Source organism: Dendrobates tinctorius, unplaced genomic scaffold (assembly GCF_039654945.1).
Source record: "Dendrobates tinctorius isolate UK_male_01 unplaced genomic scaffold, ASM3965494v1 ptg000261l, whole genome shotgun sequence".
Classification (NCBI taxonomy): domain Eukaryota; kingdom Metazoa; phylum Chordata; class Amphibia; order Anura; family Dendrobatidae; genus Dendrobates; species Dendrobates tinctorius.
In genome coordinates, this window is record NW_027361928.1 from 392,794 (window position 1) to 416,619 (window position 23,826).

General features: G+C 49.2%; 1 protein-coding gene across 3 annotated transcripts in view; it reads left to right on the top strand.

Annotated features, from left to right (window-relative positions):
- Nucleotides 1-23,476, top strand: part of LOC141069376 (RNA-binding protein 5-A-like) — a 42,656-nt gene extending 19,180 nt beyond the window's left edge. The window contains exons 3-24 of one of the 3 annotated variants that reach the window (XM_073558868.1): nucleotides 4,120-4,285; nucleotides 4,390-4,548; nucleotides 5,598-5,667; nucleotides 6,123-6,196; nucleotides 7,370-7,453; nucleotides 7,531-7,591; nucleotides 7,679-7,744; nucleotides 8,104-8,282; nucleotides 8,359-8,456; nucleotides 8,575-8,662; nucleotides 8,750-8,818; nucleotides 20,741-20,887; nucleotides 20,973-21,075; nucleotides 21,157-21,248; nucleotides 21,328-21,507; nucleotides 21,592-21,738; nucleotides 21,816-21,893; nucleotides 22,107-22,289; nucleotides 22,374-22,448; nucleotides 22,544-22,641; nucleotides 22,742-22,871; nucleotides 23,085-23,476. In XM_073558868.1, the coding sequence (XP_073414969.1) occupies nucleotides 4,120-4,285; nucleotides 4,390-4,548; nucleotides 5,598-5,667; nucleotides 6,123-6,196; nucleotides 7,370-7,453; nucleotides 7,531-7,591; nucleotides 7,679-7,744; nucleotides 8,104-8,282; nucleotides 8,359-8,456; nucleotides 8,575-8,662; nucleotides 8,750-8,818; nucleotides 20,741-20,887; nucleotides 20,973-21,075; nucleotides 21,157-21,248; nucleotides 21,328-21,507; nucleotides 21,592-21,738; nucleotides 21,816-21,893; nucleotides 22,107-22,289; nucleotides 22,374-22,448; nucleotides 22,544-22,641; nucleotides 22,742-22,871; nucleotides 23,085-23,210 (2,473 nt within the window). In that variant the 3' untranslated portion in view covers nucleotides 23,211-23,476. Of the gene's footprint in view, nucleotides 1-4,119; nucleotides 4,286-4,389; nucleotides 4,549-5,597; nucleotides 5,668-5,721; nucleotides 7,454-7,530; nucleotides 7,592-7,678; nucleotides 7,745-8,103; nucleotides 8,283-8,358; nucleotides 8,457-8,574; nucleotides 8,663-8,749; nucleotides 8,819-20,740; nucleotides 20,888-20,972; nucleotides 21,076-21,156; nucleotides 21,249-21,327; nucleotides 21,508-21,591; nucleotides 21,739-21,815; nucleotides 21,894-22,106; nucleotides 22,290-22,373; nucleotides 22,449-22,543; nucleotides 22,642-22,741; nucleotides 22,872-23,084 lie in introns of those variants that run through there. The other 2 variants (XM_073558869.1, XM_073558870.1) reach the window with 2 other exon arrangements.
- The last annotated feature ends 350 nt before the right edge of the window (nucleotides 23,477-23,826 follow it).

A 23,826-nucleotide genomic window follows, 5' to 3' on the forward strand; every position in this document is an offset into this window, starting at 1 on the left:
AAAGTTTGCAGCACACTCCACCAGAGCTATGTCAGTTTCATGGGCTGAGAGGGCAAGCGCCGCCATCGAGCAGATCTGCAGAGCTGCCACCTGGTCCTCGGTTCATACCTTTTCAAAACATTATAGACTTGATTTAATGTCTAATACCGATTTGGACTCTGGAAGGAAGGTTCTCCAGACCATTGTCCCACCCTAAAAATGTGATTCTTTGGCATTGCTCCTATGGTGCTGGTGTGCAGGGTGACTAGAGAATGTAGAATTAGCCTTAACAGTAATCCCATTTCTAGGAACCCTCCAGGACAGCAGGGGTAATCCCACCCTTTTTGTTTGTTTCATTTGAGGATGTAAATAAATATTGAATTCATACAGTGAAGAGAGGAAGTGGGGTGGGGCTATTTAACCGCTTTGTGATTCCTGTCCCTATTAGGGCTGGGAGTATCCTCCTATGGTGCTGTTGTGGAGGGTCCCCAGAAATGGAATTACTGGGAAGTCTAATTCTATTTTTTTGGACTAAAAGACGTACTTGAGATGGAAACTAGTGGGGAAAAAAAGTAGCAGTATCATTGGAGACATGGTCCCTTCCTCAGGAAGATGGCGGTGGCAGAAGTGGAGCAGTACCCCAGAGGTGGGTACCCCAGATGTTCTATGTTATGGGCCCTTGGTGTTGGCTGTGAGGCAGAGCTCTTTAGGCTGCAGCTCTTCACAAAGGTCATAACCTATGTTATCCTGAGCAAGGCAGCTTTTCTGGTCTCGGGGTCTCGGACCCCAGGGTGCCTTCCTGAGAACACACAGAATTAGAAGCATTTCACACCTCTGATGCCTATGAAGGGAGACACCAAATGGGACCTAGTTGCAGCCTGACACTTTCTATTTACTATGGGAAAGAAAGGTTAAGACAAAGAGGATTTAGAAAAAATAATGTATTTATTGGTAAAGTAGCCATGGTCCCGTCACAGACCAGGAATTAGAATATTAACTTGAGAGGCCTGTCTAGAGATCCGGTCTCTGGGCTAAGCCTGTAAAGGGGGCCCTCCACATAGAGAGATGTTCACAGACTGAGGGACAGCCAAGCTGGTGTGATCCATTCCGTATTCATCCCTCGAAGCAGAATACCAGACTGCAAAGTTTAGATATTTCTGTAAGTTTCTCCCTTTTATTTTTATAACTGTTTTGCATATTTGTATGTCACTTTTTATTTCCATATTCTTATATCCTTTTATTGTAAGCACTGCACCTTTTGAATAAATTTGAGCCTTGTATGCTCTAAAGAATCCATAGCCTTAGGGTACCGTTACACATAACTATGTCCCAGCGATCCCACCAACGATCCGATGTGGATGGGATCGCTAGGACATTGTTAGCTGATCGCTGGTGAGCTGTCACATAGACAGCCCCTCCAGCGGTCAGGACCAGCGAGCACGCTGGTTACCAATGGAGACAGTGGGTTTCTAAGGGCCGCGGGGCCCTTAGAAACCCGATGTTAACCCTAGATAAGCAGGCCTGCTTATTCCCCCCCCCGGGCCCTGGCTGGCGCCTGCTTCTCCCCCGGGCCCTGGCTGGCTGGCGCCTGCTGCATTTTTTTTTTTTTTTCCCTCCCCCACTTTGAGTTGGAACAGTATTTTCCTCAGTGGAGCCCTCTGATGACCAGGGTATCATCCACTACGCTTTTTTAGTATGATATGGGATGTTTTGACACCTTGGGATTCTTTTGACACACTAGGTTACCTTTTGTCTCGGATATTCATACTCTTTCTGAATACTACCTCCCTGGAGAACTCTTAATTGTAGAGATGGCTATGTCCTTTCTCCTTTAAATACTCCCCTGGACAATTGACTTTCTGCAGTTGAAAGTCCTCGGAATCATGGAGGAAACTGCTGTTCAACAACGTTCACGTTGCGTTTCAAAGGGCGGAAGTGGTATATACTTAACTGCAGGATTGGGTGTAGACACCCGGAGATGGTCTGAGTATGTGCACGGCCTGGGAGCACCGGATGTGTTATGTCCTGCGTTCCGAGAGGTGGAAGTAAGAGTTAAAATACACCTCTTGGCATCAGGATGAGGGCACCTGACGTTATACGCGTGTGTTGCTGAGGGAGGGAGGAAAATGCGCAAAACACTTCCTGAGGGCAAGGTACAGGCGCTGAATGTGATTAATGAGCATGCGCTGTGAGGGACGGAGGTGAAGTCCTGCGCATTGGGGAGCTGGGGGTACTCAACTAAACTTTAAAAGGAGCCTGGAAAGTAGTTTCAGTACAAGAGGTGATGGTACGGGGACCCCCTTACTAGTCTACTAGATCCCCTGATGAATCCTCCCAAGGAGTTTGTGACCACTAATCTGAATCTAGGCTCTCCTGCAGGTGATTGAGGAGTTTATTATGAGGGGTATAACTCTAATAATACATGTATGGGGGTTACAAGGCCTCCGGTTATTACAGTGGATTATTTTCGGCTAGGTGTATGGTGCACAGTTCTCACCTTATTTTGATACCTAAGTTGCATACAACTAGGAAGCTGGGTTTTAGTCTTAAACACCCTTTTTTTGGCTGATTATGTATTGGTAACTGGTTTTGGTACCTGACCCAGGATACACGAGGGTCTGTTATATGTTGAGTCACATTGTTTGTTTTTTGGAAAAATTGATCTAAACTGTCATAATAAAGATTGTCTTATAATTCCTTTTTTTGCTATAGCTAAACTGAAAAAACACAAAAATTGAGCTTGGTTTGAGTTGGTACACATGCAGCATATAAATGCATGTTCACATGGCCAAAAAGCATACAAAACCTACAAAAGACAAAATGGAAAAAAAAAAATCTGATTTTTAATGCACTTTTGCTTTTTACTTACCGTATTTTCCGCTTTGTAAGACGCACTTTTTTTCCCCCAAAATTGAGGGGAAAAAGGGGGTGCGTCTTACAAAGAGGATATACATTTGCACTGCCACTGAGGGTACTTGCCGCGGCACTCTGTGCCCTGATGCTGCCGCTGCGCTGTCCGCCACCGCCGCGCTCCTGTCCCCCGGTGGTTTCTTCCGCCCCGCCGCCGCCGCGCTCTGTCCCGTTCAGCGTGGGGGGTCTCTGTCGCTCCATGCCTGCTTTCTTCCTGGAAAATGGCCGCCGCGCATGCGCAGACGGACATCTCGGCACTGAAATCTCGGGAGATGAGATTTCAGCGCTGAAATCTCATCTCCCGAGATTTCAGTGCCGAGATGTCCGTCTGCGCATGCGCGGCGGCCATTTTCCAGGAAGAAAGCAGGCATGGAGCGACAGAGACCCCCCACGCTGAACGGGACAGAGCGCGGCGGCGGGGCGGAAGAAACCACCGGGGGACAGGAGCGCGGCGGTGGCGGACAGCGCAGCGGCAGCATCAGGGCACAGAGTGCCGCGGCAAGTACCCTCAGAACGGGACAGAGCGCGGTGGTGGCGGCAAACACCGGGGGGACAGAGCGCGGTGGTGGCGGTAAGAACCGGGGGAGAGCGCGGCGGTGGTGGCAAGCAGGCACCGGGGGACAGCGTGGCGGTGGTGGCAAGCACTGGGGGACAGAGTGCGGCGGTGGTGGCAAGCAGGCACCGGGGGACAGAGCGTGGCGGTGGTGGCAAGCATCAGGGGACAGAGGGCGGCGGCAGTAACAGACACCGGCAGCGGCACGCTGCACATCAAAACACCCCCTCATCCCAGCAGCAATGTTCCACTCCGGCCTCCTCCATCACCACCCCTGGAAAGCAATAAGACGCATGGATTATAAGATGCACCACCATTTTATTAAAAATAAAGTTTTTTTCCTATTTTTCACCTCAAAATTTGGGGTGCGTCTTATAATCCGGAGCGTCTTATAAAGCGAAAAATACGGTAATTATAGCAGGGTTTTTTTTTTTGTTTTTTGTTTTTTTTTTTTGTCTTTTGTAGGTTTTTTTTTATAGCTAAACTGAGCAGAACCTCAAAGTCTTTTGAGGAGTTTCTGCTTCAAAAGCTCAACATAAAGACAGTGCACACAGCCTTAGTGTCCTGTGCTGGATGATCAGATGTAGCCTGTAGTCTGCAGTGTTATGCTGCTCTGCGGCCGGTCATCTTACTCTTCCTTGGAAGGTCTTACACTCTGGGCTTTTCTTCTCTTGCAGTGTGAGCCGCAGTGAGCGAAGTGGGAGATACGGGTCAGCGTTTGATAGAGACGATCGTGATGACCGGGTGTCCAGGAACCGGCGCAGAGACTCAAACGACTACAAAAGATACCGGGATGACCGGGACGATAGATACGATGACTACCGAGATTACGACAGTCCTGAGGTAGGTCCTACAGCTCGTAGAGCCCCGGTGTGGACCCTGTGCTGCCTGGTATGATATCTCCACACTGCAGCAAAGTCTGTAGGATAAACCTCTGCTCCTTCCAGCACGACCGTGAGCGAAGGAACAGCGACCGCTCAGAAGATGGCTATCATTCAGATGGCGACTACACGGACCACGACTATCGCAATGATTACTACATGGATGAGAAGGAGAGCAAGACCATCATGCTGCGAGGCCTCCCAATAAACATCAGTGAGAGCGATGTGAGTGCCACCTGAGCTCCCAATACATCTGTACTCTGTGTGTAACATTTCTTACATGGGCTCGATGTGTGCGCCGCGGTGTTTGCTGTGAACTGGCGACAGCCCGGGCTCGATGTGTGCGCCGCGGTGTTTGCTGTGAACTGGCGACAGCCCGGGCTCGATGTGTGCGCCGCGGTGTTTGCTGTGAACTGGCGACAGCCCGGGCTCGATGTGTGCGCTGCGGTGTTTGCTGTGAACTGGCGACAGCCCGGGCTCGATGTGTGCGCTGCGGTGTTTGCTGTGAACTGGTGACAGCCCGGGCTCGATGTGTGCGCCGCGGTGTTTGCTGTGAACTGGCGACAGCCCGGGCTCGATGTGTGCGCCGCGGTGTTTGCTGTGAACTGGCGACAGCCCGGGCTCGATGTGTGCGCTGCGGTGTTTGCTGTGAACTGGCGACAGCCCGGGCTCGATGTGTGCGCTGCGGTGTTTGCTGTGAACTGGCGACAGCCCGGGCTCGATGTGTGCGCCGCGGTGTTTGCTGTGAACTGGCGACAGCCCGGGCTCGATGTGTGCGCCGCGGTGTTTGCTGTGAACTGGCGACAGCCCGGGCTCGATGTGTGCGCTGCGGTGTTTGCTGTGAACTGGCGACAGCCTGGGCTCGATGTGCGCACCGCGATGTTTGCTGTGAACTGGCGACAGCCCAGGTTCAATGTCTGGGCTGCATGGTCTAATGGCGGGATCCCTTAAAGCTGGCCTTATGTATTCAGCAGATTGAGTACCTGACTGTGCTTTGTGTGCTCAGTGTGAATGTGCCCTAAACCTGCTGGGATCTACTAGTCATGGATTTCCTCTTTCGTAGTTGGGTTTGTTTTTTTTTTTTTTTTTCGTGTTTCCGTATAGTTTCTGTATCTGGTGACAGTTCAGCTGTCTGTTGTGTGGCTGGGCCGCCAGTTGCCTCGTCTGGGCAGTGTGCACCCGTTGTCCTGCAGCTGCACCTCCTCGGGGTGTGCATACTTGTGCACGGCCATGTTTGCCTTTTCTAAGCCTTGGTTTTGCTGATGTCTTTCCAGATTCGAGAATTGTTGGATTCCTTTGAAGGCCCGCAGCCTGCGGACGTGAGGCTGATGAAGCGTAAGACAGGTGAGTGTCTATGGTGTGTGGTGCGCTCCCACGCCGTCTGTGTTCCCACCCTCTGATTGCTTTCCCTGGGGACTAGCCCCCTCTTCACCCCATACACCATCAGGTGCTGGATGGACTTGCCATGGCTGAGGAGCCTCCGGTCTGTAGACCTGTGTGGGATTGGGGTGCAATGACTTTCACCTCCCTAATGTCTGCTGACTATCTCTGACAGCGTCGCCTCTGTTGTGAGGATTGCTGCCTTCCCGCAGCTGCTCAGTTCGGGGGGTGAAATGTGTCGTTTGAGGCTCCTTTTCATGGCAACTCATGTGCGACAGGTAACGGGACTGCACCCATGGAAGCCATGCCATAAAGCACTGCTAGAACATGGGCTTTGTCAGTTGGAGATGCAGCTGTGTTTTCTGTAAAAGGAAGTGACTAACACTAGTATCCCGTCTATATCTGAATGCTGTCTCTAGGTTTAAGCCGCGGTTTCGCCTTCGTGGAGTTTTATCACTTGCAAGATGCTACCAGCTGGATGGAAGCCAATCAGGTTGCTTCACTCGCCAAGTCTAGAAACCTCCTGAGAAATGGCACATGACATATGTCTGTAACTGAGATCGAAAAGCAGAACGTGGCTGGGGGGAGGGGGCGAAGGGCAAGGCTGCTGGCAGGATTCAGGAGATCACCGGGACGCGCCCTCCGTACATTAAAGCTGCCCAGTGATGGTCCTCCTTCCATGGAGGTCGTTCATTAGAGTTGGACGCGGGTAGCAGCCGCCCGACACCTCACCTTACTGGCTGCGTCACACAAGCCCGGCCGGCGGTGGCCGGTGGAGGAGGAGCAGCCCTTTAATGTATGCAGAGCCCCAGCGCATGGTCGGCATGAAGTGCAGGTCCCCCTCTCCCTGGGTTACTGCTGAGTACATCTGACAGACACATGTTCTGCAATAACTCCACAGGGACCGCACAGCTCGCTAATGCTGGCAGGTACCAGTCAGCGGCCCATTAGGGGCCAGCATGCGTGGGCATGGACAGGACACGTGACTGGAGCCACCGATAAGCCCCCGGCTCCTGAAAGAGGAGATTATAATAGTCCGGAAGGAAAGTTCTAGCTGACATGAAGACGATGTACCACGTGTACCCGCAGGGCCCTAGTAAAGTCTTGGGAGCAGCCATAGATGTCAGGGCTGTGGCTGCACACGTGGCAGGATAACTGGTAGACAAAGCCTGAAGCCCATGTTGTATCCAAACTGCGGGGGGAGCGGGGAGCGTGCCGGGGAGGTGACTCCTCTTGTACAAGATTAGGATTTGTGCACCCAAAATAAGCTGTTGATGGTTTCCTCATCTTAACCCTTCCTGTGCCAGAAGAGGCGGCCTATTGTGCCTCGAGGGGATCGCCTTTACTGACCACGTGTGTTCCCAGACGCCACGCTCAGATTGGGAATACTGCCTGCACTATTAAGACTTTCGTCTGGAGCCCCGAGCCCTTGACTTTACTGCACCCCACTCTTTATTTCTTCCATCGGCAGCTCTGTGCGCCTCCGAATCCCACTCCTCTATCCGCCCCTTGTGGTGGGGGCTGGCACAGCCGTTAGTTGGCAGTGGGTGGTCCTTCCCCACATGGCCGTCCAATATAGTCGGGATCTGGTTCCCCTCCACCAGGGGATTGATGTCTGTTTATCATGATGCTGGGAGTAACTTGACCCTTTTTTATGTTCTTGCAGAAGAAGGTGGTGATCCAGGGCAAGACCATCGCCATGCATTACAGCAACCCCCGGCCCAAGTTTGAGGACTGGCTGTGTAACAAGGTGAGAGCTGTAGAGAGCTGGGGGTGTCGGGGTGATCCAACATCAAATATTAAGTGAAAAGCTCTCTTATTTTATAGTGCGGCCTCTACAACTTCCGGAGAAGACTGAAATGCTTCCGCTGCGCAGCGGCCAAGACTGGTGAGTGTCTGTGCCGCTGGCGCTTGCCGTCTGTGCCGCTCATCATTTGTCGGTAACGCTCTAAGGCTGCCTCTTCTCTCCCATCAGAGTCTGACATGGAGGCCCCTTCTGGAGCGTCCGAAGCCCCTGAGTCGGCAGATTACTATAGTGACAGTAAGTGTTTGCACCAGTTTTTTCAGCTCATTACTCGCCCCCATCATATCAGACTGGCAGAGATCCGAGCTCCGCAGCTGTCCTTGCCCTTCCAGCAATTCCCGGCGCTCCTATGGGTGCACATGCTGCTTCAGCCATTTACATCTTCCAGTAAACTGTATGGGAGGGGGTCCTGTACCTCATTATTACAGCAGAGTATTGTAATGGGCTGATGGGAGCCATCTGACGGTGCGGCCGCTTTGCTTGGAGGTGTCTATACATCAGCGGCAGCTTGGATTACTCGCTGTGTCCTGTATGGGGGTGCTTGATGCACTGTGTGGTCTCCTCACTTGACAAACAGCTGGGTGTAACCTTATTAGGTGGCTATGTATCCTCAGCCATCATCCTGCGTAACATCGGGCCGCACACAGTGCTGGACTCCATCCTGTCGGCCCTGGCTCCTTATGTGTCACTGGTGTTGAGCAACATTCGGCTGATCAAAGACAAGCATACTCACCTGAACCGTGGCTTTGCCTTCATACAGCTGCCCTCAGCGCTGGTAAGTGGCGGCCCCTGGAGTTCTTCCTCTATAATAATGGCGATGGCTGAGCTAACGCTTCATTCATCCCCTACAGGAAGCCTCGCAGCTGCTGCAGATCCTACAGACTCTTCATCCTCCTCTCAAAATTGATGGGAAAATAATTGGAGTTGATTTTGCCAAGAGCGCAAGAAAGTGAGTTCTGGGGTATTAAAAGGGCAATGTCCAAAGCAGCCATACCATCCCCACCTGTAGTGTCCGGTCGGAGCCGCAGCGGTGGGCGCTGGAGAATAACTTCTCGTCTGTTTCTCAGGGATCTTGTGCTGGCAGATGGTAACAGGCTCAGTGCGTTTTCGGTGGCGAGCACCGCCATAGCGGCGGCTCAGTGGTCATCCACACAGGTAAGTCGTTCGGTAGAGATCGGCAGATCAGATGTGAAGTCAGCACTGATCGTTATCATTCATTGTTACTCTACACTTTTATTTTAGGCTCAGCAAAGCGGGGACAGCGCAGAATATGGCTACTCGCAGGAGGGGTACACACAGTATGGAGGACAGGTGGGCACTGATCCGGCACCAATGATCTGGGAGCTTTAACCCCTTTCTCACACAGCGCATAATAGTACGTCCCTGCGCCTTATTGATGCGGGACGGATTATTATGTCTATGCGATTGACAACAGATGTCAGCTGATTCTGACAGGAGCAGCCTCGACACTTTAACCCCCTAAATGTTGCGATTGCAGCAGTCCGGGAGAAGGCAGAGGGATGACGGCCCCTCTGCCCTTTGATCGGAGACCCCTGGCGTGAGGGTCCCGATTGTTGCCATGGTGACCTGTTGTCACCAGATCTAGGAAAGTTGCTAGATCATGCGCAGGGCATGACCAGCAAGTCTGTCAGTGAAAAGCTGACAGTTTACACAGCACAGGGGCACTGCTGCATCCCCATACTATACAAGCAATTAGCCGGCAAAAAATGATAGTCCCATGGTGGGACTAAGTAAAAAAAAAAAAAAAGTAAATTGTAATTGTAAAAATAATTTTTTAAAAATCAAGATATTGTATCTGTAAATATTTGTCTGAAAAATATATAAACAATAAAAATACACATTTGGTATCCCCACGTCCTCAACGACCCGACTTATGAAACTGTCCCACTAGTGAACACCATAAAAACAAGGCAAAAATCAATGCTTTATCATACCATCGAACAAAAAGTGGAATAAAACGCAATCAGAAAGAAGGATATAGATAAACGTAGTACCGCTGAAAACGTCATCTTGTCCTGAAAAATCCCAAACCGACATGCATCTCCTTCAGCGGAAAAATAAGTTATAGCTTTCACAATAAAGCGATGCAAAAATAATTTTTTCTATTAAAGTTTTTATTGTGTAAAAGCGCCAAAATAGAAAAAAAATATAAAAGGGGTATTTCTGTAATCGTACTGACCTTAAGAATAAAGTCGCCTAATCACTTATACCGTGCGAAGAACGGCTTAAAAAATAAAACCAATTATTCACCTGCTGTGGATTTTTTCATTCCGCCTCCCAATGATTGCAGTAAGGCTCAGCACACATTTATCCTGTGCTCTGTGCTGTGAGGGCTTACACCTGGGTTTCTGTGTAAATCTCTGAAATACGTGATTCTCTATAATGAGGAAGATTCACTATAATAAGGCAGATGGAGGAGCTGTGGATGCTGTCTGACCTGTGATCAGGCAGTGTCCATCTTTTTAGGATTGCATAAAAGTGCTGTCGGCCACAGTTTTGTGCACTTCTGAAAAGGACACTGCTGAACAGAGGCCAGACTGAGTCCAGAGTAACTCTGCTGCCTCAGTGTATGGATCCATCAGGGGTTTCATCTGTCGCGTCACTCAGGAGATTTAGATGGAAACCACAAAGTAAGTGCTCACTGTAGAGCGCAGGATAAATGTGATCATAAATGTTATGCAAAATGTTCCCACTAAAAGCTTCAACTCAATCCATAAAAAAGGTAAGTCCCCACTCAGATCTGTCATCTGATAATGGAAATATTGGGGGCTTCACGTTACTGTTAGCACAAAGGCTCTGGAAAAGGGAAATGGCTCCTCACCCTTCAAAGGAAATTGCAATTCTCCACTCCCAAAGGCCCCTCCCTTCTGAGCCCCGCTGTGCCTAAACCTCATATATCATCCACGTTTGGCATTTCTGTAGTGATGAGAGCCCACCTAACTTACGGGTGCATGCCTCCAGAAGCATGGGCTCGGCATAATGTGCTGCCTGTTCTTGGGAAACACCCATGGATTCAAAATCGTCAAGTCTCCTGCAGATAAATTCCTCAAGGGGGTATAGTTTCCAAAATGGGGTCACTTATGGGGGTTCTGCTGTTCTGGCGCCTCATGGGCTCTCCCAGTGGGTCATGGCACCTGCAAACTATAAAAATTTGTGCTATAGTATGGCGCCTCTTCCCTTCTGAGCTTTGCACTGTGCCTCAAAAGTTTTCCACCACATATGGGGTATCTGCGTACTCAGGAGAAAGTGCACAACAAATTGTAAGGAGCACTTTCTCCTGTTATAGTTATGAAAGTGCAAAATATGGGGCTAAATTAACATTTATGTGTGGAAAACGTAATCTTATTTTTATTTTCACGGCTAAATGTTCTAAACTTCTGTGAAACACCTGAGGGTTCATTGTGCTCCCCACACATCTAGATCAGTTCACTGAAATTCACAAAGGATATTTTGAGTAAGGTAATATATGTGGAAAGTGGCTGTCTCGGGCACTTCACCCCAGAGTCGTCTTCTCACATATCCAGATCCATTAATTCAAGGTTCCCCAACTCCAGTCCTCAAGGCCCACCAACAGGTCATGTTTTCAGGATTTCCTTTGTATTGTACAGGAGATGCAATTATCACCTGAGCAATACTAAGGAAATCCTGAAAACATGACCTGTTGGTGGGCCTTGAGGACTGGAGTTGGGGAACCCTGCATTAATTCCCTGAGTAAAGGATCATGTTATGCGTCTCTTTATCATGTAAAGGGAGACAACATATCTATAGAAATGTTAGAGTACTTGAACTGCTTTGCTCTTCCAGTCCCAAGATTTGGAAGATTCATTCAGAGAGGAGGTAATCAAGGGGCTTAAGATAAACAAAAGCCCAGGTCCTGATGGCTTCACACCAAGATTTTAGAAACTATTCAGGCAACAATTAGTTAGGTCCATAAATATTTGGACAGGCAACATTTTTCTAATTTTGGTTCTAGACATTACCACAATGAATTTTAAACAAAACACTTCAGATGCAGTTGAAGCTCAGACTTTCAGCTTTCATTTGAGGGTATTCACATTGAAACTGGGTGAAGGGTTTAGGAGTTTCAGCTCCTTAACATGTGCCACCCTGTTTTTAAAGGGACCAAAAGTAATTGGACAGATTAAATAATTGTAAATAAAAAGTTAATTTCTAGTACTTGGCTGAAAACCCTTGGTTGGCAATGACTGCCTGAAGTCTTGAACTCATGGACATCACCAGACGCTGTGTTTCCTCCTTTTTGATGCTCTGCCAGGCCTTCACTGCGGTGGTTTTCAGCTGCTGTTTGTTTGTGGGCCTTTCTGTCTGAAGTTTAGTCTTTAACAAGTGAATTGCTCAATTGGGTTGAGGTCAGGTGACTGACTTGGCCATTCAAGAATATTCCACTTCTTTGCTTTAATAAACTCCTGGGTTGCTTTGGCTTTATGTTTTGGGTCATTGTCCATCTGTAGTATGAAACGACGACCCATTAGTTTGGCTGGATCTGAGCACACAGTATGGCTCTGAATAGCTCAAAATTCATTCGGCTGCTTCTGTCCTGTGTCACATCATCAATAAACACTAGCGACCCAGTGCAACTGGCAGCCATGCATGCCCAAGCCATCACACTGCCTCCGCCGTGTCTTACAGATGATGTGGTATGCTTTGGATCATGAGCTGCACCACGCCTTCGCCATACTTTTCTCTTTCCATCATTCTGGTAGAGGTTGATCTTGGCTTCATCTGTCCAAAGAATGTTCTTCCAGAACTGTGCTGGCTTTTTTAGATGTTTTTTAGCAGAGTCCAGTCTAGCCTTTTGATTCTTGATGCTTATGAGTGGCTTGCACCGTGCAGTGACCCCTCTGTATTTACTTTCTTGCAGTCTCTTCTCTTTATGGTAGATTTGGATATTGATACGCCTACCTCCTGGAGAGTGTTGGTCACTTGGTTGGCTGTTGTGAAGGGGTTTCTCTTCACCATGGAGACTATTCTGCGATCATCCACCACTGTTGTCTTCCGTGGGCGCCCAGGTCTTTTTGCATTGATGAGTTCACCAGTTCTTTCTTTCTTTCTCAGGATGTACCAAACTGTAGATTCTGCCACTCCTAATGTAGCAATTTCTCGGATGGGTTTTTCTGTTTTTGCAGCTTAAGGATGGCTTGTTTCACCTGCATGGAGAGCTCCTTTGACCGCATGTTTCCTTCACAGCAAAAGCTTCCAAATGCAGCACCACACCTCAGATCAACTCCAGGCCTTTTATCTGCTTAACCCCTTAACGACCGGGGTTATTTTCGTTTTTGCGTTTGTTTTTCGCTCCCTTTCTTCCCAGAGCCAAAACTTTTTTATTTTTCCGTCTATATGGCCATGTGAGGGCTTATTTTTTGCGGGACGAGTTGTACTTTTGAACAACACCATTGATTTTACCATGTCGTGTACTACAAAACAGGAAAAAAATTCCAAGTGATGTGAAATTGCAAAAAAAGTGCAATCCCACAATTTTTTTTGCTTGGCTTTTTTTGCTAGGTTCGCTAAATGCTAAAACTGACCCACCAATATGATTTAGCAGGTCATTTTGAGTTCATAGACACCAAACATGTCTAGGTTCTTTTTTGTCTAAGTGGTCAAAAAAAATTCCAAAGTTTGCTTAAAAAAAAAAAACACCATTTTCCGAGACCCGTAGCGTCTCCATTTTTCGTGATCTGGGGTTGGGTGAGGGCTTATTTTTTGTGTGCCGAGCTGACATTTTTATGATACCACTTTTATGCAGACACGTTCTTTTGATCGCCCGTTATTGCATTTTAATGCATTGTCACAGAGATCAAAAAATGTAATTCTGGGGTTTTGACTTTTTTTTTTCTCGCTACGCCGTTTAGCGATCGGGTTAATGCTTTTTTTTTTTTTTTTTTTATTGATCGGGCGATTCTGAACGCGGCGATACCTAATGTGTATGTGGGAAATTTTTTTTACTGTTTTATTTTGATTGGGGCGAAAGGGGGGTTATTTGAACTTTTAGGTTTTTTAATATATTTTTAAACATTTTTTTTTTTTTTTTTTTTTTTTTTTTACTTTTGGCATGCACAACTCGATCGGCTCTGCTACATATGGGCGATGAGCAGAGCTCACGCCCGGCGGCCGGAAGTGCTATTTAAATGCTCGCTGTCAGCTTTGACAGTGGGAATTAACTAGTTAATAGGCACGGGCGGACTGTGATTCCGCTCGCACCTATTGCGGGCACATGTCAGCTGTTCATAACAGCTGACATGTTGCGGCTTTGAAGCGGGCTCAGCGCCGGAGCCCTCATCAAAGCAGGGGAGATGTCTGATGATGGACTCTGTCCGTCATTGGACATTAAGGGGTAAATTGAAAATGACATAACGAAGGGATTGCCCACACCTGTCCATGAAATAGCCTTGGGGTCAATTGTCCAATTACTTTTGGTCCCTTTAAAACAGGGTGGCCCATGTTAAGGAGCTGAAACTCCTAAACCCTTCATCAAATGAAAGCTGAAAGTCTGAACTTCAACTGCAGCTGAAGTGTTTTGTTTAGAATTCGTTGTGGTAATGTCTAGAACCAAAATTAGAAAAATGTTATCTCTGTCCAAAGATATATGGACCTAACTGTAGCTCCAATTCTTCTACAATACTTCAACTCCACTGCATTCACACCCCAATCACTTTTGGCACCTATAACTGTTATTCCCAAGCCACGTAAAGATCACACGCATTGTAATAATTGTCGCCCCAAATCTCTAATCAACCTTGATCTCAAGATAAACTCCAAGATGATTGCTCTGAGGCTACAACCCCTAGTACCAAATATACATAAAGATCAGATGGGAATTGTCCCGGGAAGGGGGTGGCACGGCCTGGTTCTCCCTCTCCTCCCTGTCCCGGTAAGCTCCACTGTGGCTAATGTTGATCCTGCCTGGCTGCAGTTTGCGGCCGGTTATTACATTAGCGCTATTTTTCACCGCCTTTGTGGTATTTGACTTTGGATTTAATATTTGGGCGCTATTACTGCATATTTAATGGTCTATTGGATACATGTCCACAATGGGGATGCATACTGGGATCATTTCTCCATCTTGGTGGGAGGAGTTGGGTATTTGGGTTGATACCGTCTGTATTGCCTGATTGGCTCCTTGTTGCGTTTGTTAACTGTAGCACTTTTTTCTAAATAAAGTTTTGATAATTTTATATGCAATTTACCGCATGCTCTCATGTTTTCTCCTGGATTTCATAGCTGATCCTGAGCTTGTGCATTTGGCGTTGGTGTTCGGCTTTTCCCCATCTCCATTACGCCACATTATGTTTAAGGGATTTTTGTTGTCGATAGTGTCTATAGATGCAGAGAAAGCATTTGGTGGGGTGGGATATCCTGGGGGCGACGCGCCAAAAAATCGGATTGGGTAGCAAGATGTTGTTGCGTTTCATGGCCCTTTACACCTCTCCCATGGCACAGGTAAGAGTTAATGGAAGCATTTCCAGACCTTTTGCAATCTACAGTGGCACCTGTCAGGGATGCCAACTTTCACCCCTGCTCTGTTTTAGTGATGGAGGCATTGGCGAACGCCATTGGGGCCAGTGCATCCATATCAGGGGGGTCTCAACTGGTAATACAATGCACAAAATGTCCATCTTTGCCGACGATTTACTACTATACGTGGTGACTCCCGAGAGTCTCCCTACCAGTGATTCTGGCGGAGTTTCAGCAATTCGCTCTAATCTCTAACTTTAAGGTATATATCTCTAAGTCAGAGATCCTTAACTTGAACATTTAGGAAACTGAGGCCTCACACCTCAGCTCCACATTTCTCTTTAAATGGAGAAAAGACCATATGAAATAATTAAGTGTTACAATTCCAGTAGATACCTCACAGATTATACCCACTTAATTTTGTGCCGCTATTGTGAGACCTGGAGGAAGATCTATCACAATGGTCCAGGCTCTGTCTCCTGGTTTGGCTGAATTAACATTCTGAAGATGGACATTTTACCTAGAATTCTTTCTGTTCCAGACTATTCCTTATAATTTACACAATGTCTTTTTTCGGAAGATTAAAGCAATTTCTTCTAAATATATTTGGGGGCAGGGGCATCCAAACGTAGATTATCATACACTGTTTTGAGGAGACAACCGTGGGGGGCATGGGTGTCCTGGATTTTGTGGCATACCATAGAGCATCAGTATTAGCATTTTGCATATCATAGAGCCTTCCAAGGAACTATGGACTGACTCGGAGGAACACTTAAATCCCGTCTCACTTGCTAAACTACTTTGGGGCGGATATACTTTTAGATCCATACCATCTCCCCTAACACCTCTATATCGCGTTCTTTTAAATATCTGGGACAAAATAATACATTTAAAATCTCATCTGCTCCGGGTCTGTTGTATCCTATACTCTGTAATCTGCAGGAAGATAGTGGTTTCCGTTTCTTAAGCACACTAGATAATCCATTGTCACAGATGAGACAGGTTGTCTCCCCGAGTGGCTTGAAACCCTTAAGGCCCCGTCACACTAAGCAATCTCGGTAGCAAGATCGCTGCTGAGTCACAACTTTTGTGACGTAACAGCGATCTCACCAGCAAGATCGCTGTGTGTGACAGCGACCAGCGAGCGGCCCCCCTGCCGGTATCGCTGATCGCTGGAAGAAACCTCTGGACATTTCTTTGGTCGCTGGTCTCCCGCTGGCCAGCACGCATCGCTGTGTGTGACAGGCGGGAGACCAGCGATCAGGTGTAAAAAATACTAAAAAAAAATAGTTATTCTCACCTTCCGACGTCCCGTTCAGCCATCCTGCCTCTCTCCACGCTCCGGTCCCAGTGATCCTTTGCACGAATGACCGCGAGACTGTGACATCTCGCGGTCATTCGTGCAAAGGCTCACTGGAACCGGAGCGTGGAGAGAGGCAGGATGGCTGAACAGGACGTCGGAAGGTGAGAATAACAATATTTTTTGTTTTGATTGTATTTTTTACAGGATGGCCAGCGATGCCGGGCGCTCGGCATCGCTGTGCTGATCGCTGGTGAAGCTGTCTGTGTGACAGCTCACCAGCGATCACATAGCGATTTACCAGCGATCCTGACACCTTCATATCGGTGTCGGGATCGCTGGTAAGTCGCTTAGTGTGACGGGGCCTTTAGTCTTATTACACCAGGGCGTTCATCTGATCAGGCTTGGATGGAGTACCGCCGTGTCCACAGTCTGTATCGGGAGAGTGCCGCTGTATCCACAGTCTATGTATTGGAGAATGCTGCTGTATCCACAGTCTGTCTCGGGAGAGTGCCGCTGTATCCACAGTCTATGTATCGGGAGAGTGCCGCCGTATCCGCAGTCTATGTATCGGGAGAGTGCCGCCGTATCCGCAGTCTATGTATCGGGAGAGTGCCGCCGTATCCGCAGTCTATGTATCGGGAGAGTGCCGCCGTATCCGCAGTCTATGTATCGGGAGAGTGCCGCCGTATCCGCAGTCTATGTATCGAGAGAGTGCCGCCGTATCCGCAGTCTATGTATCGGGAGAGTGCCGCCGTATCCGCAGTCTATGTATCGGGAGAGTGCCGCCGTATCCGCAGTCTATGTATCGGGAGAGTGCCGCCGTATCCGCAGTCTATGTATCGGGAGAGTGCCGCCGTATCCGCAGTCTATGTATCGGGAGAGTGCCGCCGTATCCGCAGTCTATGTATCGGGAGAGTGCCGCCGTATCCGCAGTCTATGTATCGGGAGAGTGCCGCCGTATCCGCAGTCTATGTATCGGGAGAGTGCCGCCGTATCCGCAGTCTATGTATCGGGAGAGTGCCGCCGTGTCCGCAGTCTATGTATCGGGAGAGTAGCGCCGTGTCCGCAGTCTATGTATCGGGAGAGTGCCGCCGTATCCGCAGTCTATGTATCGGGAGAGTGCCGCCGTATCCGCAGTCTATGTATCGGGAGAGTAGCGCCGTGTCCGCAGTCTATGTATCGGGAGAGTGCCGCCGTATCCGCAGTCTATGTATCGGGAGAGTAGCGCCGTGTCCGCAGTCTATGTATCGGGAGAGTAGCGCCGTGTCCGCAGTCTATGTATCGGGAGAGTGCCGCCGTATCCGCAGTCTATGTATCGGGAGAGTGCCGCCGTATCCGCAGTCTATGTATCGAGAGAGTGCCGCCGTATCCGCAGTCTATGTATCGGGAGAGTGCCGCCGTATCCGCAGTCTATGTATCGGGAGAGTGCCGCCGTATCCGCAGTCTATGTATCGGGAGAGTGCCGCCGTATCCGCAGTCTATGTATCGGGAGAGTGCCGCCGTATCCGCAGTCTATGTATCGAGAGAGTGCCGCCGTATCCGCAGTCTATGTATCGGGAGAGTGCCGCCGTATCCGCAGTCTATGTATCCGGAGAGTGCCGCCGTATCCGCAGTCTATGTATCGGGAGAGTGCCGCCGTGTCCGCAGTCTATGTATCGGGAGAGTAGCGCCGTGTCCGCAGTCTATGTATCGGGAGAGTGCCGCCGTATCCGCAGTCTATGTATCGGGAGAGTAGCGCCGTGTCCGCAGTCTATGTATCGGGAGAGTAGCGCCGTGTCCGCAGTCTATGTATCGGGAGAGTAGCGCCGTGTCCGCAGTCTATGTATCGGGAGAGTAGCGCCGTGTCCGCAGTCTATGTATCGGGAGAGTAGCGCCGTGTCCGCAGTCTATGTATCGGGAGAGTAGCGCCGTGTCCGCAGTCTATGTATCGGGAGAGTGCCGTCGTGTCCACAGTTGATATCATTCAGTTTCCAGCCATGAGGCGTGGAGCAGATCATTAACTGATTGTGAAAACCTCTGTATTGGGAGGAGACTTCCTTTCCATTGTGTTTCTTTGTTGTGGGGGCTGCTGGAGAGGGAGGACGTGCTGTGGACCCCTGTTCCCTATCGAGACCAATGGAAGAAGCAGCTAGCTGTAAACATTTGTACTTCTGATTGGCATAACTCGTTCATTCATACAAATTATCTGTATCATGTCACATCCAGGAAGCTAATGACAAGATGGTTTGCAGATGGTGCCGGACACCAGACCACATGCTTCACATGTATCCTAATATAACAAGTGCTGGAGATGAGACTCCTCTGTAGGTAACATGACCCATATCTGGTGGTCTTGCCCCCGAATATCCAAATTGTGGACAGGGATTGTTTGATCGCTTCAATAAATTATTCTGCACTAACTTCCTGAACGCTGCAGACAAAGCTTCACTATCAATATTCCTAAGATATATTTCTACCATTAGAAAGGGACTGTTTAGCTGCAATGAGACGGAATACCCCAGACACTGGAGACCAATCGCCGTCACGTAGATGACCTTATTCACAGAGAAGAGCTTGTAATCGCTGACAGCTGGCTGAACCTGGACTCGTATGAATATATGAGAACCTGCTTACCCTGGACATCAGCCAGAAATTCATCTGAAATTAGCCCTTGGCCAACATTCACACTCAGACTATGCGAAATTCCCCTCCCTATTCCTCCCTAATATGTTAGCCTTGGTGTTCCTCCGATTCTTCCCTATCATTTGAATACAACAATGTAGTCACGTTTCGGTGCTGTTTGTAGTCACATGACACGACGTTTCGGTGCTGTTTGTAGTCACATGACACGACGTTTCGGTGCTGTTTGTAGTCACATGACACGACGTTTCGGTGCTGTTTGTAGTCACATGACACGACGTTTCGGTGCTGTTTGTAGTCACATGACACGACGTTTCGGTGCTGTTTGTAGTCACATGACACGACGTTTCGGTGCTGTTTGTAGTCACATGACACGACGTTTCGGTGCTGTTTGTAGTCACATGACACGACGTTTCGGTGCTGTTTGTAGTCACATGACACGACGTTTCGGTGCTGTTTGTAGTCACATGACACGACGTTTCGGTGCTGTTTGTAGTCACATGACACGACGTTTCGGTGCTGTTTGTAGTCACATGTCACGACGTTTCGGTGCTGTTTGTAGTCACATGACACGACGTTTCGGTGCTGTTTGTAGTCACATGACACGACGTTTCGGTGCTGTTTGTAGTCACATGACACGACGTTTCGGTGCTGTTTGTAGTCACATGACACGACGTTTCGGTGCTGTTTGTAGTCACATGACACGACGTTTCGGTGCTGTTTGTAGTCACATGACACGACGTTTCGGTGCTGTTCGTTGCACTATACTCTCCCTTTCCACTTAAGTATGTGCTGGTTAATATACTTACATTTTGTTGATTGTTCCTATTGTGCAACCTGAACTTGATTTTGATGTACAGTATGTTGAAACATCAATGGTGAATTATAACTTCTGTAAAAAATATATTGAACTAGATAAGTTCATTGGGGAATCTAGTTTCCAAAATGGGGTCACTTGTGGGGGGGGTTTCCACTGTTTAGGCACATCGGGGGCTCTCCAAACAGGAGATGATTCCTGGAAATTTTACCTTCAACGTCAAACGGTGCTCCTTCCCTTCAGAGTTCTGCCATGCGCCAAACAGTAGTTTCCCCCCACATATGGGTTATCAGCGTACTCAGGAGAAATAACACAACAAATTTTGGGGTCTGTTTTTTTCCTGATACCCTTGTCAAAAAAAAAAATGATCGGAAGTAAATTTTTTGTGGGGGAAAAAGTTAAATGTTCAATTTTTTTTTTTCCTTTGACATTCCAAAAATTCCTGTGACGCACTTGTAGAGCTAATAATCTTCTTGAACATGGTGTTCAGCACCTTGAGGGATGTAGTTTTTAGAATGGTGTCACTTTTTGGTATTTTCTGTCATACAGACCCCTCAAAGTGACTCCAAATGTGAGGTGGTCCCTAAAAAAAAAAAAGAAAAAAAATCGCTGGTCAACTTTTAACCCTTATAACGTCCTAACAAAAATAATTTGGTTCCAAAATTGTGCTGATGTAAAGTAGACATGTGAGAAATGTTATTTATTAACTATTTTGTGACATTTATTTGATTTAAGGGCATGAAAATTGTGACACTCTTGCCAAATTTCATGTTTTTTCCACAAGGAAACGCAAGTTATATAACTGTTTCCACTAACATGAAGTACAATATGTCACGGGAAAACAATGTCAGAATCACCAGGATCCATGGAAGCTCCAGAGTTATTACCTCATAAAGGGTCAGAATTGTAAAAATTGGCCCGGTCATTAACGTGCAAACCACCCTTGGGGGTAAAGGGGTTAATGATGCACTAATGATGTTTGTCCTTTCGGTTCTCCCAGGAATATCAACAGTTGTACCCGTCTCAGGCCGGAGAGCAAGGAGCGGCCGCATCGGCAGAAGGCAGCACGCAGGCGACCACAACCACCACCACAACGGCGGCCGTGGTGTGCCAGAGTCCGCAGCTCTACCAGCAGCCCGGCTCTCCGGTGAGTGACTCAGATTCTGCCAGATGTCGGTGTATGTGGTCAATGAGTGATGACAGATGTAGCAGTGATGTCTCATCCATTCTAGACCCAGCCAAGCACCAGTGTGACCGCCAGTGCAGCCCCCACAACGCCCACCACAGAAGAAACGTCTGCGGCATCAAACACCATCATCCCGGGTGTGAAATATGGTAAGTGACCCCTGAGCGGCCTCCTGTCCGGGATATGCCCGCCAGTGCCAGGTGTAATGATTGTCACCGTGTGTTCGGCAGCCGTTCCAGACACATCCACGTACCAGTATGACGAGTCCTCTGGATACTACTACGACCCTCAGACTGGTCTGTACTATGACCCCAATTCTCAGGTAACTTTCTGTTAAAAAAAAATTTCATCCTGTTACAAGCAAGAAATGTGCAAAACTGTGACGAGTCGTCTCTCCGCAGTATTACTACAACTCTGCATCACAGCAATACCTGTACTGGGACGGAGAGAAGCAGACGTACCTGCCCGCCGCAGACGGCACCGGCCAGGGCACAGCACCTGCCAACGGGGCAGCGGCCTCCACCGCAAACAAGGAAGGCAAGGAGAAGAAAGAGAAGCCGAAGAGCAAAACTGCCCAGCAGGTATCTGTGGCCCCTCGGTCCCCCTTGGCCTGTGCCCCTCGCCCCAATGCCCATATGTGTGACTCCTGGTTTGGTTTCCCTCAGATTGCGAAGGATATGGAGCGCTGGGCAAAGAGCCTTAATAAGCAGAAGGAAAACTTCAAGAACAGTTTCCAGCCGCTGAGTGCCCGGGACGAGGAGCGGAAGGAGTCTGCAGCCGCAGACGCCGGCTTTGCTTTGTTTGAGAAGAAGGTGCGGGTCTGTCTCACATTTTCCTGCCGGTAAGGTTCCCTCTACGTCTCAAGCTAAGCGGCTGCTTCTCTCCTCAGCAAGGAGCTCTGTTAGAGAGGCAGTTTCTGCCGGACATGATGATGATGGTGACTGCGGAGGAGGAGAAGCCGCCCAAGGTGAGCGCCCGAGTCTACTGTCTGGTGCACTGTGTGCGTGCGCTCAGCCCTTGCCCCGTGTTCACTCAACCCTAGCCCCGTTTGCGTGTGCGCTCAGCCCTCGCCCCGTGTGTGTGTGTATGTGTGTGCGCTCAGCCCTCGCCCCGTGCGCGCTCAGCCCTCGCCCCGTGCGTGTTGTCTGCCGGTCTCTAAACGCCTGTGCTGTTGGCACAGCGGGCACTGGTTGCAGCCTACAGCGGTGACAGCGATAATGAAGAGGAGGTGGATCGGCTGCAGGGAATTCTGGATGAGGAAAAGCTGACAGACTGGAAGAAGCTGGCGTGCTTACTGTGCCGCAGGCAGTTTCCAAACAAGGATGCCCTGAGCAGACATCAGCAGCTGTCGGACCTCCACAAGGTGAGTGCGTGACCCCTCCACGTCTCATTATCACCAGTCCCGAAACTGCCGAGCAAATGTCAGATAACGACTGTTAACTAACAGCAAAACCTGGACGTGTACAGACGATCCCGACTGTCCGATCAAGACCTGGAAGCCCTGGAGCAGCGGGAGCGAGAGGTGAGTGCTGCTATCTGCCGTGTAATGGGGTGGGGTGATGACCTGTAATGGGGTGGGGTGATGACCAGCCAGTAACTGTGGCTTGTGGTCCACAGGCGAAATACCGTGACCGAGCGGCAGAGAGGAGGGAGAAGTACGGCATCCCGGAGCCGCCAGAGCCCAAGCGCAAGAAGCAGTATGACGCCGGCGTAGTGTGAGTGTGAAGCGCCTCGCGAGAGACGCGGCGCCAGAAACAGTGCATGAGAGACCGCACCATGGTCTGCCCGAACTCACTCCACCCTGCTCTTTCACAGGAACTACGAGCAGCCGACTAAAGATGGTATCGATACCAGCAACATCGGCAACAAGATGCTGCAGGCCATGGGCTGGAAGGAGGGCTCCGGGCTGGGCCGGAAGAGTCAGGGAATCACTGCCCCAATTCAGGTGAGAGTTCTGCAGGGCGAGGTATACAACCCCATACACTGCCACACATGTCCCGACTGAACCTTACATGGGCAGTCTCCTGCTATCCCTGGCCTCCCCAGAGGTTGCCGCTGGCCGTTCTTCCTTCACATAGGCAGCCTCCCGCTGGCCCTGTCCTCCCAAGAGGCCTCCTTTGGCTGGTTTCTGGCTGGTAACTGTCCCATGTGTTTGCAGGCGCAGGTCAGGATGAGGGGTGCGGGGCTCGGAGCCAAAGGCAGCTCGTACGGTGTGAACACGTCTGATTCCTACAAGGATGCCGTCAGGAAAGCAATGTTCGCGCGCTTCACAGAAATGGAATGAATGGAGCAGAAGCCGGATTGATGAATCTGTATGAACTTTCCCCTCTGGGTGCAGAGGTGGTCCGAGCAGAGAAGCCCCCTGAGGGCAGCCCCTGTCTGCGGTGTAGATATGTATTATACCCCTGTACAGTGTAAATATCTTTGTTTTGTGCGATGTTTGTATGTGGGGGTGCGTGACCGTGTTCCCCTCAGTAATAGAGGCTCGTCACCTGACCTTTCTACATTTGTACATTTTTCTTTTCCCAGAAGAATAAATTTTGGAGCAAACTCCTGTGCCTTTGTGCTGTCCAGTCCTGAAGGTGCTTGGCGCAATCTGCAGAGCGACCACTAGGGGGCAGCACAGCTCAGTGCATAGCTGTCAGTCTCCTATGGAGGGGCTGGTGGGGGAGGGGGCCGCACCCGGTAGAAAGCACAGACCTGCTCTCAGTCACTGCAGTGCCCGTCTTCATGGTTCTTGCACTCGACTGACGGGTGCAGGGCCAACACGATGCTGTAAGAGCGACCACCCTGTGTAATGTGAAACCCCTGTCTCTGAACAGAAGGGGTCACGGGCCTCCTGGTTCTCTGCGATTCAAGCTGTACTCCTGTGTGGTGGTAACCTCCGGGGCTGGTTCTTT